A 16513-nucleotide genomic window follows, 5' to 3' on the forward strand; every position below is an offset into this window, starting at 1 on the left:
CCATGTGTTCAGTACAGGCAGGGCAAGCTTTCACAAAGCCTGCAGAACGACAGCGTTTCCCGTCTTTGTTTTCAAAATCTAAGACAAATACATGTTTACCCATGTCAATGGTGGGCGGAAAAATGCGACAGCCAATCCAGAAGTGTAAACACAAGTAAATTTTGCTGCATGGAATTACACCGTCTTGCTGGCTGGAATACAGAGAGGAAATACAGCAAGACAGCAACATGCAAACCAGGCTTTACAAGGTATTTGCAATCTGTAAGCCGGCAGAATTCACTGGAGCAGGGATGCTCAGCCGCTTCAGCCTGCCATCCCTGCATGCACCCCGCGTGCCCTGACCTGCCTGCCCTTGCTGGCAAACACCTCTGCGGACAAGCATGCGCCATCCCCTCTCACGTGCTGGTAAAGCAGAAGAAACGTGCGAGTGTGTGCGAGGCTCAGTCCGGAGGACGGGTCGGGGGGGGGGGCTGAAGTTAGAGGCTTTTGCTTTGGAGCATCTGCACGTGTACTGTCCTTCACAGCCATGCAGCTGCACAGGCACTGCTGAGGCACATGGGACGTAAAATGTGTACACAGGCTGGGTACCTTCTCCGTTTTACTTCTTGAAACAGCCCTAAACTCTTAAATCTTGCTAGCTACTGTAAAATACACCTTTATTTTAACACTTCCTTATTTGGCTGCTTCTTGTTGCTGCTTTCAATTGTATTTAAAATCCCTGCATAGCATCCAGAGCCGTTAGGGGATGCTTTATAAATACAATTAATTATCGTTATTATTATTACAGCTTTACAATCTCTCTCTTCTTTTGCCAAGACCTGCTCCCTAGAGGTGGTTCAAAGCAAGAGGAGTTTTGTCTTGTTTTTATTTGTCCTGCCTTATCTGCCTTAATTAAGTATTTGGGCTCTTCAGGGCAGGGAAGATGTTTTTTAAGTCTGCAGCCCTGAACTTGACCAACCCGTGTGGCAATATAAATACTCTGTAGTAAAAATAATATTTATTGCTGCAGTTAATTTGTCTGGCCCCATTTTTAGTGAACAAAGCAGAAGTAAGAGGCTCTGAAATAGAGAACAAGTAAAAAGCATTTTTCTCTCTCTCTCTCTTAAAGAACAATAACATGAAATGAGGAAACAGCCGTCATTACCAAACACTATCACAGCGTGCGTGAGGTGTGACTAAACTGGGGTCAAACCATGCGAACGTTTGCAGTGCTGCCCTTGTGGATGGATGTCTGTCCATGTGCAGGCTCCACAGCAGGATCATGGATCCGGGATGCCCATTTGGGAACCGACTTGAGACACTGGAATTAAAGAGGCAGGATGATATCAGGAGGCTTTTAATAAGCAGTTTCTTGTCTGTACAGAGACAGTGCCAGTCTGCATTTCCCTAACTCCTACTCATTTTTTCTAAGTACCGTTTTTTACCCTGCATCCCCTTTCACTGGTATATATTGTATTTTTCACTGAAGTATTTAGCAAATGTTTTTCCAAAGCATTCGGCAAACATTTGTCAAATATTTGTGCTTGCCTGGATTTGTTTCCCCCACAACCAGTGTTTATTAGGGTCTTGTCAGGAAGGAAAAAACCCAAATACTGATGAAATGCAGCAGGGCAAAAGTGCTAAGCCCAAGGGGCAAAGGCAAGAATGGCTGGAAAAGGGGGCTGTTCCCGTCCCCGGCCTCCCCCTGACTGATGCCGGCTCTACAGGGAGTGGGGTGAAGGCACCTGGGCTGGAGGTAGAGTGGGGACCTGCGGGGCTCCAGCATCACCTCCTGGGGAGCCAGGGCTGCCAGTGAGGGCAGCAGCACCCCCGAGCCCCGAGGGGGTCCAGGGGGCTGAGTCAGCGGGCGAGCCCCCAGCCCAAGGCATTGGCAGCAGCAATGGCAAACGGCATTGAGTTCACGCTTGCTGTTTCGATTGGGGAAGCTCGTCAGGCTTTGCGGCTTCTGCCCCAAACCAATGATACCGAGCTGTGGGGATATATGTTCATCACCTTGAGCAAATTAAACCCATGCCAGCAAAAAGAGGAAAAGAACTGCATGCTCAGGGTGGTTTTTAAACAGTGGTAACTGAGTTACCCTAAAGCCACAGCATAAAAGAAGCCATCAGAGAAAATTCTGATTTACCAACAGCAGAGAAACTGTCTGGTGAGTCTCAGTCTTTGGGAAGGCAGCTTTCCAGGACAGAAAAGGAGCCCCAGGTTAGTTCGCAGAGCACGCAGGGCTGCAAGGGCGCGGGCAGGCAGCAGCACACAGCGGCGGATGTGCAGAAATGCAGAGGCACGGCGGGGCTTGCGGGTGCTGCCAGACACCCGACTTCTCATTGCCTTTTTTTTTTTTTTTTTTTTCTTTATCATCAGGCAACTGCCTTTTGGATAAATTCCATCCACTGTAAACACCGGTTTCGAGCTTCTCTATAACTCTTCTTACAGAGGCATGTCCGCACTCACAAGTTGGGACAAATAATGACATGAGCGGTCCTGTTTGTGGGACTGACTGTGCCAAAACCCAGTGGTTACAGGCAATAAGGACACACGGGATGATGACAGACCACTGAGAGCTGCCCACTCCCCCATTTAGCCTTTCCGGCAGCCATGTAAATGCAGGTTCTGTAGCCGCTTCATTGCAGCAGCTGCATCACCAGTTAGCACCATTTAAAACATTGTTAGACATTATGGGTTTGGACATTATTGGACATTAGTTATACCTTGGAGACGCAGGCAGCAGTGGAACACTGATTCTCCTGGGCCCAAGGAAGCCACCTCAATCAGCAAGACAGACTTGAGAACACTTACGAGGGGTTAAACAGAAAAAACAAACCCTGTGTAGCCAGTAGAGAGACTACCCTGCAGTAAGGGTCACTATAGCCTAGGATCATTAGCATGCTTTGCTAATGTGCTTACTACTCCAGAACTTTCTTTGCAGTCAGACCATCAAGCAAGGGGAGCTATCTAAAGATGCTATTCTGGTTTGTTCTCTGTGTTGACAAGCCCCAAACCCATGTGCTGCACCCACTGACAGCTCTGATCCTCTGATCCTATGGTGCGGCACACAAATAAAAACTGATTTCATTGCAAAAGGCTCTTTAGTTTTTAATTTAGCTATATTCTGAACTCCACATTGCATGGAGGGGAGGGGATTTTCCATGGTATCCGGACATCAGCCAGCAGCAATGTCTCTTAAAAGAAAGGGGCACTCTTCAAACAGCTGAGCATTTCATATAAATCCATTGTGTTCTGACATTTTTCATATTTGGTAGCTCTTAATCGCAACGGTTCCAGACACGGTACATTTGTGGGGTTTATTTTAGTAACAGGATGTTGGCTGCATTTCAGCATATGGACATACATATCTAGAGAAAACCCAGGGTAGTCATCCTGCTGGAAATCTGAAGAAAAAAAGGCCTAATTCTGCTCTACAAATGACGCAAGCAACTGCAATGCTTCTCCCCTCAGCTGCTTTCTTCTGGATTCACATCAGCATCTCTAACTGCACAGGGGCCCAGCTGCTGAAACCAGCTCCAACAGGGCAGGCCATCTGTCTGCTCCAGATGGTTTGTAGCTGGTCACACATTAACTCCTTTAAACAGGTCTGTGTTAAGGTATCATCCTTCTAAAATGCTGCTCCAAATTCACTGGAGGTCTGAAATGACCGAGTTCAACGATATTATGCTCCAAAGGAATTTGACCCTTCTAATTCTTCTAACTGGTGTTGCAATACTGTTAATATCCAGATTGCTGAGGGCAGCTTGGTGCAAGGTTAGCGATACCTTTGACCCTCCCCATCTGTCTAAAGGCTCCGGCAGATGAGCCCTGCCAAATCGCACCAGGGCAGCTAGCAAGGTCCTTGTCCCTGTGACAGAAAGGGAAGGAGCAAACGTGTCAGCATCCAGTGCCAGTGCAGGACTCAGCCTGAGAGTTTGCACCGACCCGCATCCCCCTCAGCAGCTCATGGGCTAATGTGAGAGCAGAGCCAGGTCTGTCGTGCCAGCGATGGAGGAAACCTCAGGGCACCCACGCACATCAGACCAGGTCCTGGGGCGCCCGTTCTGCTGCTCCCCAGCAAGACTGGGATCCACATGTCACCACAGAAACACAAAACATCTCTTTTGTAAGCAAATATAGTTGATTTCAAACAGCGAAACGCAAGAAGGGGGGGTTCAATCACAGCCCTTCTATGTAGGCTTGGTTCTCTGGGGGCTAGTTCAGCAGCCGGCTCCTGGGGCTGGGAGATAAAATTTCTCTCTTTAGCCTGAAGAGACAGAGCTTACTGTTTTCAAAACACTTTTTCCCAGGTTTCTGCCTGATTGTCTTCCCTCCTCTTTGCCAGCTCAAAGGTATTGATCTCAGCAGGGTCACAAGTAAACTTCAAAGGCGGTCACACTTGTGCTGCTTGTTGAGGACCACGAATGGCACCATCTGAGCCTTATCATGTCCCTTCTTGCCTCCACATGGCACCACAGGGGCCTTCTGGCCGTCACGTAGCTGGGCTGGGGACAGAAGTCACACCACCAGCCAGGACACATGAGGGAAGAATCACGGAGAGAAGCAGTAGCCCCAGCCTGCCAAGCCTGAACAAAGCCACGCCATTTGGGGCAAACGCCAGCGGTGCTTTAGATGGCACAAGACTGGAGTGACACCTTCTTTTTCATTTCTTCAGTCCATTTTTCACCTTCAGACAACACAGCAGAGATTTGCACACTGGCTGTCTTAACATCAGCCTGAAAAATCTCTATTTAGCTTCTTTTCAGTGGTGCTGAGCAGTCCCATCTGCAGGTGGGCACACTGCATGGTGACAATGCAGAGCACCCAGGGCAAGAAAGGCCTCAAGTCTCTGAAACGTTAATGTAAGAGCCTGACTTGCAGTGTCTGTGCCTGAAAACATTGGCCCAGGACATTCCCATTCTGCAAGTCACTTTGTTCCTCCACTTTACCCTGTTGGAGAGGAGCAAAGTGTTTACCTGAGCTCAGCCTGCGCCTGCTGCAAAGTGTGAGTCATGGTGATGTGAACACCACCAAAGGAAGAAGAAGCTGTTCCAAAATTAAAATACATCCCCAAACTCTGCATTGTTCTTTCCTCATTCGTGACAAGGTGTTGGTGATCTGTGAAAAAAAGTCTGCCTACACCAAAACATGTGTTTCTTGAAGGAAAAACTTCAGGTAAATTTTGCAAGTTGCTCTTTCCACCTTGACTACCACCACAATCAGGAGGAACTCAAGACCAGAACGCAGCAGCACCAGCCACTCTTTTGGCCTGAGATACTCTGATTTCATCATGGCACATAAAATCAGAGTGCCTATGACTCACCACTGCTACTACTCAATTTTTCATGATGTCCCATTACATCTGAAGAAGCAAGGGGGTAAGTGAAATATTAACAAGACTTTACATTTTTGGGTGGTGACATCACAGCTCTAAGGCACCGAGGCAGCATTTAAGCAGCTGTAAAACCAAGCCCCATTTTCCACTGCAAGTTTCCGTGCGTTACAAATAGATTTGGTTACAGCTACTTGGTTACAAGCACCTGCACTTAGGTAGAATTTCACTCCTGTAACAACCCAAACTCCCACCCAAACCAAAGCTCCTTCTTGCCAGGCGCTGGGCACAGCCATGGCACCCTAGCCCAGACGTGGGGTGCAGCGGCCCCCCGCTTCAAACCACACCACAGGGCAGGCAGCTGGGTGCCAGCCACCTGGGTGGCAATCCCTGGTTCGGAGGGGGGGTCACCCTGTTCATGAGGTGCTGGTGGGTGGATGGAGGAGAGGCGGAGGCTGCCCAGAGCCAGCTGCCCCCAATCCCCCCTGTTATCATAGAGGCAGAGGGGACATCTCTTTGGTCCTGGAGAATGTGCCTACATCCCAAACCTACATCCCTGCCTTTGGCCAGCCCCTGCGCTGGGGGACCCAGCCCACAGCCAGCCCATGGGGGGTCCGAAGCCATCGCCCCACAAGGAGGTTCCCAGTCCATAGACACCACCTGGGGTGGGGGTGTCTGGACCTCTGGTGACCCCTTGGTCAACATGTGGGTGGGATCCTCGGGAGACAGGGTGTCGCCATCCTATAGCCTCTAGATGCCAGTTAACAACAAGGGGGTCCCCTGCTTCCCACACAGGTGGACCCCAACTCCCTCACCAACCCACGTGGGGGGGTGCCCAGCCCCTCCAAACCCCCACGGTGGGTTCTGGCTCTGGCCAACACGTGTGTGTGTGTGTGTGTGTGTGTGTAAAATCCTCACGGGGGGCGGGGGGCACAATACGAAGGTGGGGGTCCCACCGCTTGGTGGTGGTGGTGGCGGGAGTCCCTAGCCCTGAGCAGGCGCACGGAGCTGCCCCGGCCGAGCCGAGCCGAGCCGAGCCGTGCCGTGCCGACCCGCGCCGGCCCGCACCGCCCACAGCCCCGGGGGCGGGGAGGCGGCCCCGGCCGTGCCCTTAAGGCGTGCGGGCAGCGGCGGCGGCGCGGCACATGGCGGCGGTAGCGGCGCGGTGCCTGCGCGGCGCCCGGCTCCTCCTGCCCGCGGGTGCCCGGCGGGAGAGCTGCGAGCTGGCCCGGCTGGCGGGGCCCGTGGTGAGAGCGGGGGCGGGGGGCTGGCGGCTGGCGCGGGGGGGCCGGCCGCGGCGCTGGGCTGGGGATCAGCGCGGGGCTGGCCGTGCCCTGCGCCCCCCTGGGCTGCGGGGGGGACCCCGGGTGCCCGCCGTGCCGCTGCAGCGCCCCTCGGGCGGCAGGCGCAGCCCCTCCGCCCGCCCGGGGGTCGCAGCACCCGCCCGCTCCCCCCGCGTTGTTACCCGGGGTCCCGGTGGCGGAGCGCGGAGCTCCGGCCCAGGGCACCGGGCAGAGGCTCCGGCAGGGCCCGGCAGCGGGTGCAGTGGGGGGCTTGGGGCGGGGGGCGTGCTGTGCCGTTGCCCTGCAAAAGAGGGGGGCAGCCCTGGTGCTGCCATGGACTCCCTGGGTGACCAGCGAGCTGCTTTCCTCGCTGCCAGCCCCTTGGCCAGCCCTTCCAGGCTCTGGGTGCAAAGGAAACCGTGGCTCGCTGTCCTGGAACCCAGCGTCCATCTGGAAGATGGCTCTTGGGTGGCCACAGCGCTGAGCACCTTTGGCAGAGGCTTTGGCCAAGGGGGGCATGCACCACAGCCCTGGTGTGAACCCTCTGCCTCTGCGCTTCTCTGCTTTTGAGTCTTCTGCCCTGTCTGGTCAACAAGTGCCAAGTACTGAACTGCTCGGAGGCCTCCTAGCGCTGCCCGTGGGGCTCGGGCAGTGGGGAAGTACAGATGGGTCTCGGTTCCTGTAAGTGAAAGCATCAGCCCTAGCTCAGTGCCCTGCTGCTCGACCTGCGGCACAGCTTGCTTGGCCACGTGCGCAGGGAACCTCAAACCCAAACCTACAGCTGTCATTAGCTAATGATCATTTCTGTGCTGAAACTATCACGGAGGTACAGACCCCTCCAGTGGGGATTACTCACAGCAGCAGGTCAAATGTGCTCGGGCCTGGCAGCACTGCATCCTCAGGCAGCGGTGGGAGGTCTGGCGAGGAGAAGGTTTTGTTCTGTTCTTCCTCTGGCCCCACAGGGGCTGGTTCTCCGGCAGCACTGGGCTCTTGGCTAGTCAGCTGCTGGGTGGAAAGGAGTGTGAGTAGAGCCTGGGCATGGTCCCCAGCCATGCCCACCCCTCAGTGGGTATAAATGTCTCTAAGTCCGACCATCTGGCTCTAGTTGTGCCACAACACTCTACCTCAGATGCCTGTAGAGGGGCTGTCCTCTTGCCAAGGGAAAATGAGGGCTGGAGTGCAATCTCTGCTACAGCATCATCAAGCCTGGCTGTAGCCCCTGGCGAGGAACAAGCAGGCTGGACTTGGTGTTTCTCCAAGGAGGAGAGGATGTTGTGCTTTGGAAGGGGAGTTTACCACAGGTGCATGGAAGTGTGGAAAGGCACTGGGATTTTCTTATTTCCCCCCTGTATGCATCTTTCATCCTGAGAAAGAGGATTTCTAGTGAAGCCATTATGCCCCATGCAAACAAGGTCATTTGGCAGATTGGCTGTGTAACACCAAAATACCACAGGGCACGTAGAGGTCTGCTTTGAAAGACAAAGCCACTGAGAGCCTGTGTGAGTCCTAGAGCTGCCTGCTCTGCCCCAGCAGTGCTGGCAAGCAGGGACAGGTTCCCAGGGCAGCAGACCCCTGGCCTGGAGATGAGGTGCTGCGGTGACACCAGAAACTCGACTGTTCATAGGCCGACTCCTGAGGAGAGGTGGTGTTCCTCAAGTCCTAATGCGTCCTCATCTCACCATCACCTTCTCTTCCCATCCTAGTTTGTCGCCCAGCTGCTGGGGTTCCTGATCAGCGTGGTCAGCTCCATCTTCTGTGGCCACCTGGGGAAAGCAGAACTGGATGCTGTGACACTGGCTGTGTCCGTATGTATTACTGTGATTCCCCTCTGATGTAAAATATACGAATTATGTGTCACCAAAAAAAGAAGAAGAATTCCAAACCTGTAGGAATGCGCGTGTGAGGACCCCCTGTGTAAGCACAGCCTGATGCAATGCAAACATCACATCCACCCAGCTGTTCTTTTGCCCTGAGCATAGGCAGGAGGTGGGAACTGGGCAGTTGTGAGTGTGCCAGTGTAAGGCCAGCACCTGGGCAGGGAGCTGGAGATTGTGACCAGCTCTCCGGACCCGCCAGACCTAGATGTGCATGTGTGGCTAGGAGCACTGCTGTTTGTGGTCATTCAGGTAGTCACCCCTTGCTAGAAGATCCTTTTCCACACCACAGGGGAGAAGGGGCTGTTTAGGTAACAGGAATGTGTTATTCTGAGGAATAGAGAAGGGCTGGAAATTTCCCAAGAACGCTTAGAGAACTGTCTCCCCAGGCATCTGGGAGGGACAGAATGCTTTGGGACAGGTCCCTTGTCACCTTCCCTTGCAAGCCAAGTCACTTGCCTCTCCTCCAGGTTATCAACGTGACAGGCATCTCCGTCGGTTCTGGTTTAGCCTCAGCATGTGACACGCTGATGTCCCAGGTCAGTAGCGGCTCTCCCTTTCTTATGCCTGGTGGCGTTTGATCGGTGGTGTCTTGCCTCCTGTGCAGTGTGATCTGGGCACAAAGCAGGAAGGATGGCAGCTTCCAGTCAGCACGGGGCTACAGATGCACTGGCTGGAGCCTGCTCCCTCCCTGCAGCTCCCCCAAGGAGCTCTGGGTCATGCCTGGGTAGCCAAGAGATGTCCAATCTGCCTGAGAGCCAGTTATACCCAACCAGGCTGGCATTAGCCACGGCAGAACATGGGAAATGCATTTAATCGGCCTGTTGCTGCCCTGGGTCCTGAACATTTACCCAGACCCTTTGGTTCTCTGCAATGCTCACCTTGGTCCTCTCTCCTGACTCAGACATACGGTGGCAAGAACCTGAATCAGGTGGGCATCATCCTGCAGCGGGGAATCCTCATCCTGCTGCTCTGCTGCTTCCCTTGCTGGGCACTCTTCATCAACACGGAGCGGATCCTCCTGCTCATCCGACAGGACCCCGAGGTCTCCAGGTCAGCGGTGAGATCAAGCCCTTCTGGATCAGGCATTTGGCTGTGGGTGGGTTGCCATGTAGTGTTGAAATCAAGGCTCTGTGGAGCTTGAGGGCAACGCTGCCTGGTTTGGTTCTTGCTTTGTTCTATCGTTAACTGGGGGAACAACTCCTCTTTCAGGTTAACTCAGGTCTACGTGATGATCTTTATTCCAGCGCTCCCTGTAAGTTGCTGCTAAAGCTGTTAGAAGCTCTGTATCCCTCATATATATACATATCCTCTGTATCAGTCATTAGGGGAAAGGAGGGAGGGTTCTTGCTGTATGGATCACAGGGCAGCATGGTTTAGGGCTTTACAACGTACCCCTTGAACCTGGGCCTTAACAGATGTGTGTTGGCCAGCAGCTGCTGGACCAGCAGACATGCAGTCTCTCATCTTGCTGTGCAAAGGCTTTTACTGCAGGCTGTGTCTCTGCACAACACGTAACTGGTGATGGACATTGGAACTAGTGTCAGCAGGGCTCGCTTTTAGCCCTGAGATAAAGGCTGCAGTTTGCTGCTCGCACACACTCACAGCTGCTGGACTCTTGGCTAGTGACAGGGAGCACTACCCCTGGGAAATAAGCATGGGTTAATCCTTTCTCCCAAGGGTTCCAGGCTCTCTTGCTGATGAGGAAGCACAGATTTCCCATTTAGAGACTGATCTCTCTTCCCAGTGAGACTGGGAGATGCAGATGCCTTTTGTTACCCTTGGCTTTGGATGCAGCTGGTGCTGGCAGGTGCCACACTTCAACCAGACCACCGGAGCAGGGTGTTGGACAGCCTGCCTGGGGCACCCTGAGAAGGCAGTGCAGGATGCTGAGGGAAGGACCCATCTGTGAGTGTTAAGTGGCAGCTTGAACCATGTGCGGTGGTGCTGATGAAATGAATCTTGACTTTTGCAGGCGGCATTTCTGTACCAGCTGCAGACAAGATATTTACTAAGTCAGGTATTGTATAACTAGTCAGGTTCTGGGCCATAGATTAAAGGTATTCCTAGGACCACTGATAAAGTTGGGGATCTAAGTTCATCCTGTTCTGGAGGGAGCTGGGCTGAGGAATGTGTGATGCACAGCCCCCCCGCTGGCCCTGCAGGGCAGGGAGAGCTCATGGGAACCACCCTTAGTTTGCTCCATTTCCCCATTGCTACCTCCCAGCTCTGCATTTTATTGATTGCACCAGCTCCTGAGCCCTGCATACTACCCTCTGCGTGTCTAACACAATCCAGCTTTACCTGAAACAGGAGCCACCTTCTTGGCTTTCTCCTTGGGAATTGCTGAAGCTCCCTCCTCTGTGTTTGCTACAGGGGGCTTGGGTGGTGTTGGGAAAACAAACTCCAAAGTCCCTCCTTGGCTTCCAGGCGATCATTTTGCCTCAGGTGTTGACGGGGATTGCAGCCAACATCCTCAATGTGGTCATGAACGCCTTCTTCCTATATGTGCTGAAGCTGGGCTTGGTGTAAGTGTGAGTGGAGGCGGTGACAGCCTCTCCCTGGGTGCAGGGGTTTGCTCAGGGCTGGGGGTGGCGGGGGATGTCCTGGGTACCCAGTTCTACCATGCGCTGTCCCCAACCAACCAGCCTGCAAAGATAAGGCCAGAGGCATCTGCAGGAGGGCTCATATGGGTGCCACCAGGTCTCTTCTGTGGTAGCTGAGGAGTGTGGGGAGGATGTCATCTGTAATCTGCCTGTCTCTCTCCCCAGGGGCTCTGCCTGGGCTAACACTGTTTCTCAGTACACCCAGGCCATTCTCCTCTTCCTTTACGTGTGGTGGAAGAAGATCCACGTGGAGACCTGGGGAGGTACTGTTCATGGCTTAATCCTTCAAAATACCAGTGTCCAGCCCTGGGGATTTTGCACTGTCACTGGCACCTGACAAAGCAATTACCATCCCCTGAAGGCAGGAAGATGCTGTAGCCATGTCCTCAAGGCTGTAGTTCCAAATGCATTCTTGTTGATCATCCTGTCTTGGGAATGGTACAGCAGCAAGACCAGGCTGATGTCCTGTGATCTGCGGTGGTGATTGTCCTCAGAGAGCATCCAGGAGAGCATATAGTTCCCCTTCAGGGGAGGAAAGGGAGAACATGCATTCATTTTGCTTCACCTCACATTGCAGGTTGGACCAGGGACTGCCTCCTGGACTGGGGCTCCTTTATCCGGCTGGCCGTGCCTGGCATGCTCATGATGTGTATTGAATGGTGGACCTTTGAAATTGGGAGCTTCTTGGCAGGTGAGTCCAAACCCTCTTTTTTTTTTTTCCTGTAGTTCAAACAAGTCATCTTCCAGCCACGCCTGCTCTGGTGGCTGCCTCTTGAGTGTGTCCCACCTCCTACTGGCAGCCTCCTCGCCTGCAGGGTTGGTTCTGCAGGATGCTGCATCTGTTAGATGGGAACCCTGCAGTCACTGCCTCCTTGCCAGCAAAGGAGGGGTTTAGTTCTGACCTAGTGAAGGAAGGGATGAATCTTTTCCAGGGCTGCTCAGTGTGGTGGAGCTGGGTGCGCAGTCTGTCATCTACGAGCTCTCCTCTGCAGCGTACATGGTAAGGGCTGGGTGTATTAAACCAAGGTCAGCCTGGGAGGAGCCCCCAGATCAAGGCTGGGGAGGGAAGCAGGGGTGGGCAGCAGGAGTCCATACCAGGCAGGTGATTGCTCTCAGACCTGCTGTGCAGCTGCACATCCAGGGGTGTGCTACAGGGGGAAAATCCCTTTACTGCAGCAATGCCAGTTTGCCCTGAATTAGTTACTGGGGAAGAAGAAAATTGCTCCAGGCTGTGTTGCTGCTTACCTCCTCCTTGTCTCCTGCTACTCAGGTGCCTCTGGGCTTCAGCGTGGCTGCAAGTGTCCGAGTGGGCAATGCCTTGGGATCGGGGGATGTAGTGCAAGCCAAGACCTCCTGCATTACTGCCCTGCTGTGCACAGGTCAGCCCAGGTCCTGCAGAGCAGAATAAAGGGCAATTATCAGCAAATGGTTCAGTTCCCCTCTCACAGGGCAGGGGACCCCCCCTAGGAACACAGACCCACTTGTTTCAACCCTCTGTTTGGGGAAGGTGAAACCCTGGCTCCTCTTGTCTGTTAGGAACCTTATGCAAAGGCTGTGATAGTTAAAAATGCAATTTAGCATTGTCCTCTACCTCCAGATGGTAGAGGGATTATCTGGGGAGAAAGTGAGGAAAACAGATGTGTCCTCTACTGCAGTATCACCAGGAGGTCAGCCAAGTCCGGCCCCCCTCACACGAAGCCCCTGAGCTCTGGGCCTGGGTCAGGAGCTTGCCCTTGAAGCAAGCAATTTGACTATTTCTTTTTCTTTCAGGAGTTTTTGCTGTGGTGGTTGCAACATTGCTGGGAACCCTAAAGGATGTGGTGGGATACATCTTCACCAATGACAAGTGGGTTAACAGGTTTCTTTTGAGTATTAACTTCTTGGAGGGTGCAATTTATATCCCAGGAGCTGCTCAGAAGCTGCTGACAGAGTTCACAAACCTCCATCTGTCAAACACATTCCCAAAGGTGTCATCGGGCAGCACAGGTGCTTCTGACACTGGGACACTACCATGGTGGTGCCCAAGCTGCACGCATCCTCTCGAGTCTCATGGGCTGGGATCAGGCTTTGCAGCTGGCCAAGGGAGATATGTCAGGACCAGAGTCCCTCGGGACCAGGTGGTGCTGCTTTCCCTGATCAGTATGTACATCTTCCCAACAGGGAGATCGTTATCTTGGTGTCCAAAGTGGTGATCATCTTTGCTCCGTTCCACTTGTTTGATGCAGCAGCAGTGAGTATTCCCTCATATGGAGCTATTTCTCTCTGCAGGTTGGGGTGCAATGGAGAGTGCAAAGCTGCATTTAAGCTTACTCTTATCATATAAAATGATACAGACGAGGAAAGCAACAAACTGTCAAAGCAGCTGCTTGCATTACCTATAGCACCTCAGTGTCCCCTGTACCTGTAGCTGCCCACTGGCATTGCTGCAAACAGCCCAGTTCATTCTCCCTCTTCTCCCCAGGCAAGGCTTCAGCTTCTTACTAGCTTGTCAGAGCAGCACAAGTGAGCAGCTGGGTCTTCAGGGGTACCAGGTACTCCCAGCATAGTGGCAGTGCTCGTGGAACTTGTTAGATAGTAATTTCAGCCTGTTTCCTCCTGCCCTGTCCCTGGGAGAGGGACCTAGGCAGTGTGGAAAGCACTATGGGATCCACTGGCGTGCTGGTTGGTGCCTGCAGACAGCTCCATGTTCTGTGCCTGGCTCGGCAGGTGGAACAGGAGGAGCCCTGTGTCATGTGCTCTGCGATGTGGCTTTGGTCCCTCTTGGATCTGTGGGACAGTGCTGTGGGTTCCCCTGTTCACAGAGCCGTGCCGTACCCCAGGGCTCTGTATCTTCTGCAGCATGTGCTGTGTCCTGTGTATTGATTCCTCTGCCCGCTTTCCTTAGGCGACCTGTGGCGGTGTGCTACGGGGCACAGGGAAGCAGAAGATGGGTGCTATCGCCAACGCCATCAGCTATTACGCCATCGGCCTGCCCGTCGGCATCTCACTGATGTTTGCAGCTAAGATGGGGGTGTTAGGTACGTGTGTCCTTGATTTGGCCTTGTATGAGCCGCCAGCATTGCTTCTGCTGGGCCAAACCCTGTGCCTTGAGCAGAGGCTCAGCCCTGGAAGTTGGGCTCAACTCCTCCTTCGTATCACTGTGCTGGATTGCACGCTGAAGCATTTGGCAGGCTCTGAGTAGCCTGCATCAAATGGGGGCTGAGGTGTCCCAGTAAATCCAGTCTTGCTCCCAGCACAGGGTGTTTCCTCTCTCTGCCCCTCAGGGCAGCTCTCCCATCCAGGCTGGGTTAGACAGGGGCAATAATCTGACCCCGCTGAGGTCCTCGGGCAGTTTGGCAGTGGCTGGCAAAAGCAGGTTTCCCTCCAGCCCTCCCTGAATTAACGTTGCGTTGCCGCAGGTCTGTGGGTGGGGATGATTGTTTGCATCTCTCTGCAAGCTCTTTCCTTCTCCGCCTTTGTCATGCGCATGGATTGGAAGAAAGCTGCAGGAGAGGTGAGACTTGTGCTTTCCTCTGCTCTTGAAAGGTGATGGGCGAGTTCCTGTCCCAGTGCCATGCCGCAGCCCTCTGGAAGGAGGCACAAGTGAAATGGGGTCTGTCTGCTGTCCCGCAGCAGGGGAGCGGTTCAGGGCTGACCATGCTTGCTTTGGGGGTGTGGAGGGAAGAGGCTTGGGTTCCCTTGCCTGGGCAGGGCACCCTTGCTTTGGGAAGAGCAACACTTCCATGTGTTTCTAGGCTCAAGTCCGAGCTGGAATGAGAAAACAACTGGAAGATGTGAACTCCAGTGGCACGGCTGCTAACAAAACATCTGCTGTGGGTATGTAACCTGGGCCTGACGACAGGGATGGAGCCCAAATTCTCCACCCAACCCTTCCCTTCCTTCATAGCCACGGCAGCCAGCTCTGCCCTGCAGATGGCTGGAAAGAGCATAGTGTCTGGTGCTGGTCCCAGGCCAGTGGCACTTCTCCTGTGCTTAGTAATGGGGTCTAAGACACCCTGTTTCCCCTGTCACCATCCTGGCAGCTCCACGGAAGAGCCTGGGCTGCCAGCCAGTGACTGCATCACCTGGGAACACCTGCCGCTTTGCTGTGGCATGTCCCGGTGTCCCTCAGCCTTGGGAAAGGACCCTGAGGACTGGCACTAGTGCTTGTGCAGCATCAGACTGGGAAACCCTGACTTCGCAGCCTGTTCCCTGCAGCACTCACTTTTCTGTCACACAGACTACATCTCCGTTGACATGAACACCATGGACACTGTGGTCCTGCCTGAGAGCATCACGGGAGGCGAGAGGCAACCTGACCACCAGCCCATCACACAAGAGGAACCCACTGTCATCCCTGCTCCTCCCGCTGTGGTGTGGAGGGCCCTGATCATCCGCCGTGTGCTGGCTGCTGCCGCTGCCGTTGCTGTCCTGCTGGTGGGCATACTGGTCCGTCTCCTGACCGGCAGTGGCTAGAACCAGTGACACTGGGGAGCTGTGCACAGAGACTGAGGGCACGTGGTAATGTCCCAGGAGGATGGTGCTGGGGAAGACGTTCCCCCTCTGTTCCTTGTAAAGGGTCACTTTGCTCAGTTTCTGGTTAACTTACAATGTTTTATCCCACGTGCAGAGTTCTTAAAGGGGTTGAGGATGTGGCATCTGGGAAGAAAGTGTTTGAAAGCCAGTCCCTCTCCTGCACTGCACTGGGACGCCACTCGTGATGGGTGGGAGCACGTCCTGGGGCTGGCCCAGGAAGGAGACAAGGACCTTGTGCTGCTGTCCTGCTTCCTACTCCCTGGGGGCATTTCTCTGTGCCATCTGCTAATGGCGGAGGTTCTTGCTGCCCACAGCACCAGTTTCCTCACACACCAATCTGTGCCAGCGTCTTGGCACGGCAGAGCCCCCTCGCTACCTCTGCAGCAGCACAAAGGCTGATTTTTGTTGGGAGATGGCTGGCTCCCCTGCCTGCTGCCGGGGCGTTGGCTGCTGGCCCTGCTCTCCCTGCTGTGTGGCAGGCACAGGGCCTAAAGCAACTCTTCTTTGCACTTTTGTAAGGTGGGATTTTGATACAATAAAGTTTTCTGAGTAAATGTTGAGCTGTTAATGTGGTGTGAGCATGACCCTGGTCATTGGCGTGACCAAGCCGTGAGAGGAGAGCCCTGAGCCTGGTTTGTGCAGCGTGGGGGGCTTGCACAGGGCTCAGCCTCCTGTCTGTGCCCTTTGGGGCTGGCTCTGGGTGCAGCAGCAGCCAGGGGTTTGCCTTAGCTGGGCTCACAGAGCTTCCCTTTGGGTACCAAAGCAGGGGTTGTGCATCTCCATTGCTTCCCACATGACAGGGTAGTGTGGTGCACAGCCCCGCAGAGCAATCACGTAACTGCCGTATGTCTTAATGCAAATACCCCCGCGCTACCTGCCCTCAAGACTTGTCCCAGGCTCTTACCTGCAGTTAGGTGACAG

General features: G+C 53.9%; 1 protein-coding gene and 1 long non-coding RNA gene across 4 annotated transcripts; one reads left to right on the forward strand and one right to left on the reverse strand.

Moving 5' to 3' along the window:
* Positions 1–982: 982 nt before the first annotated feature.
* Positions 983–8306, reverse strand: LOC119140752. The gene is made up of 2 exons (XR_005101696.1): positions 7454–8306; positions 983–1300 (listed from the first exon to the last, which is right to left on the reverse strand). It is a non-coding gene; the product is annotated as an uncharacterized LOC119140752 (long non-coding RNA).
* LOC119140723 (multidrug and toxin extrusion protein 2-like) lies at positions 6453–16146 on the forward strand. 3 transcript variants are annotated; one of them, XM_037372262.1, is made up of 18 exons: positions 6453–6561; positions 8301–8402; positions 8942–9010; positions 9376–9524; positions 9684–9726; positions 10447–10491; positions 10902–10999; positions 11243–11340; positions 11655–11768; positions 12010–12077; positions 12348–12456; positions 12848–12923; positions 13238–13307; positions 13962–14094; positions 14476–14570; positions 14812–14893; positions 15297–15577; positions 15687–16146. In XM_037372262.1, the coding sequence occupies exons 1-17, from the start codon at positions 6460–6462 to the stop codon at positions 15530–15532; spliced, it is 1689 nt and encodes a 562-aa protein (XP_037228159.1). In that variant the 5' UTR covers positions 6453–6459; the 3' UTR covers positions 15533–15577; positions 15687–16146. The 3 variants fall into 3 exon arrangements, with proteins under 3 accessions (XP_037228159.1, XP_037228156.1, XP_037228165.1); XM_037372259.1 differs by having other exon boundaries at positions 15297–16146; XM_037372268.1 differs by lacking the exon at positions 10447–10491 and having other exon boundaries at positions 15297–16146.
* Positions 16147–16513: the final 367 nt, after the last annotated feature.

The sequence above is a fragment of the Falco rusticolus genome, chromosome 1 (genome assembly GCF_015220075.1).
Source record: "Falco rusticolus isolate bFalRus1 chromosome 1, bFalRus1.pri, whole genome shotgun sequence".
NCBI lineage: Eukaryota > Metazoa > Chordata > Aves > Falconiformes > Falconidae > Falco > Falco rusticolus.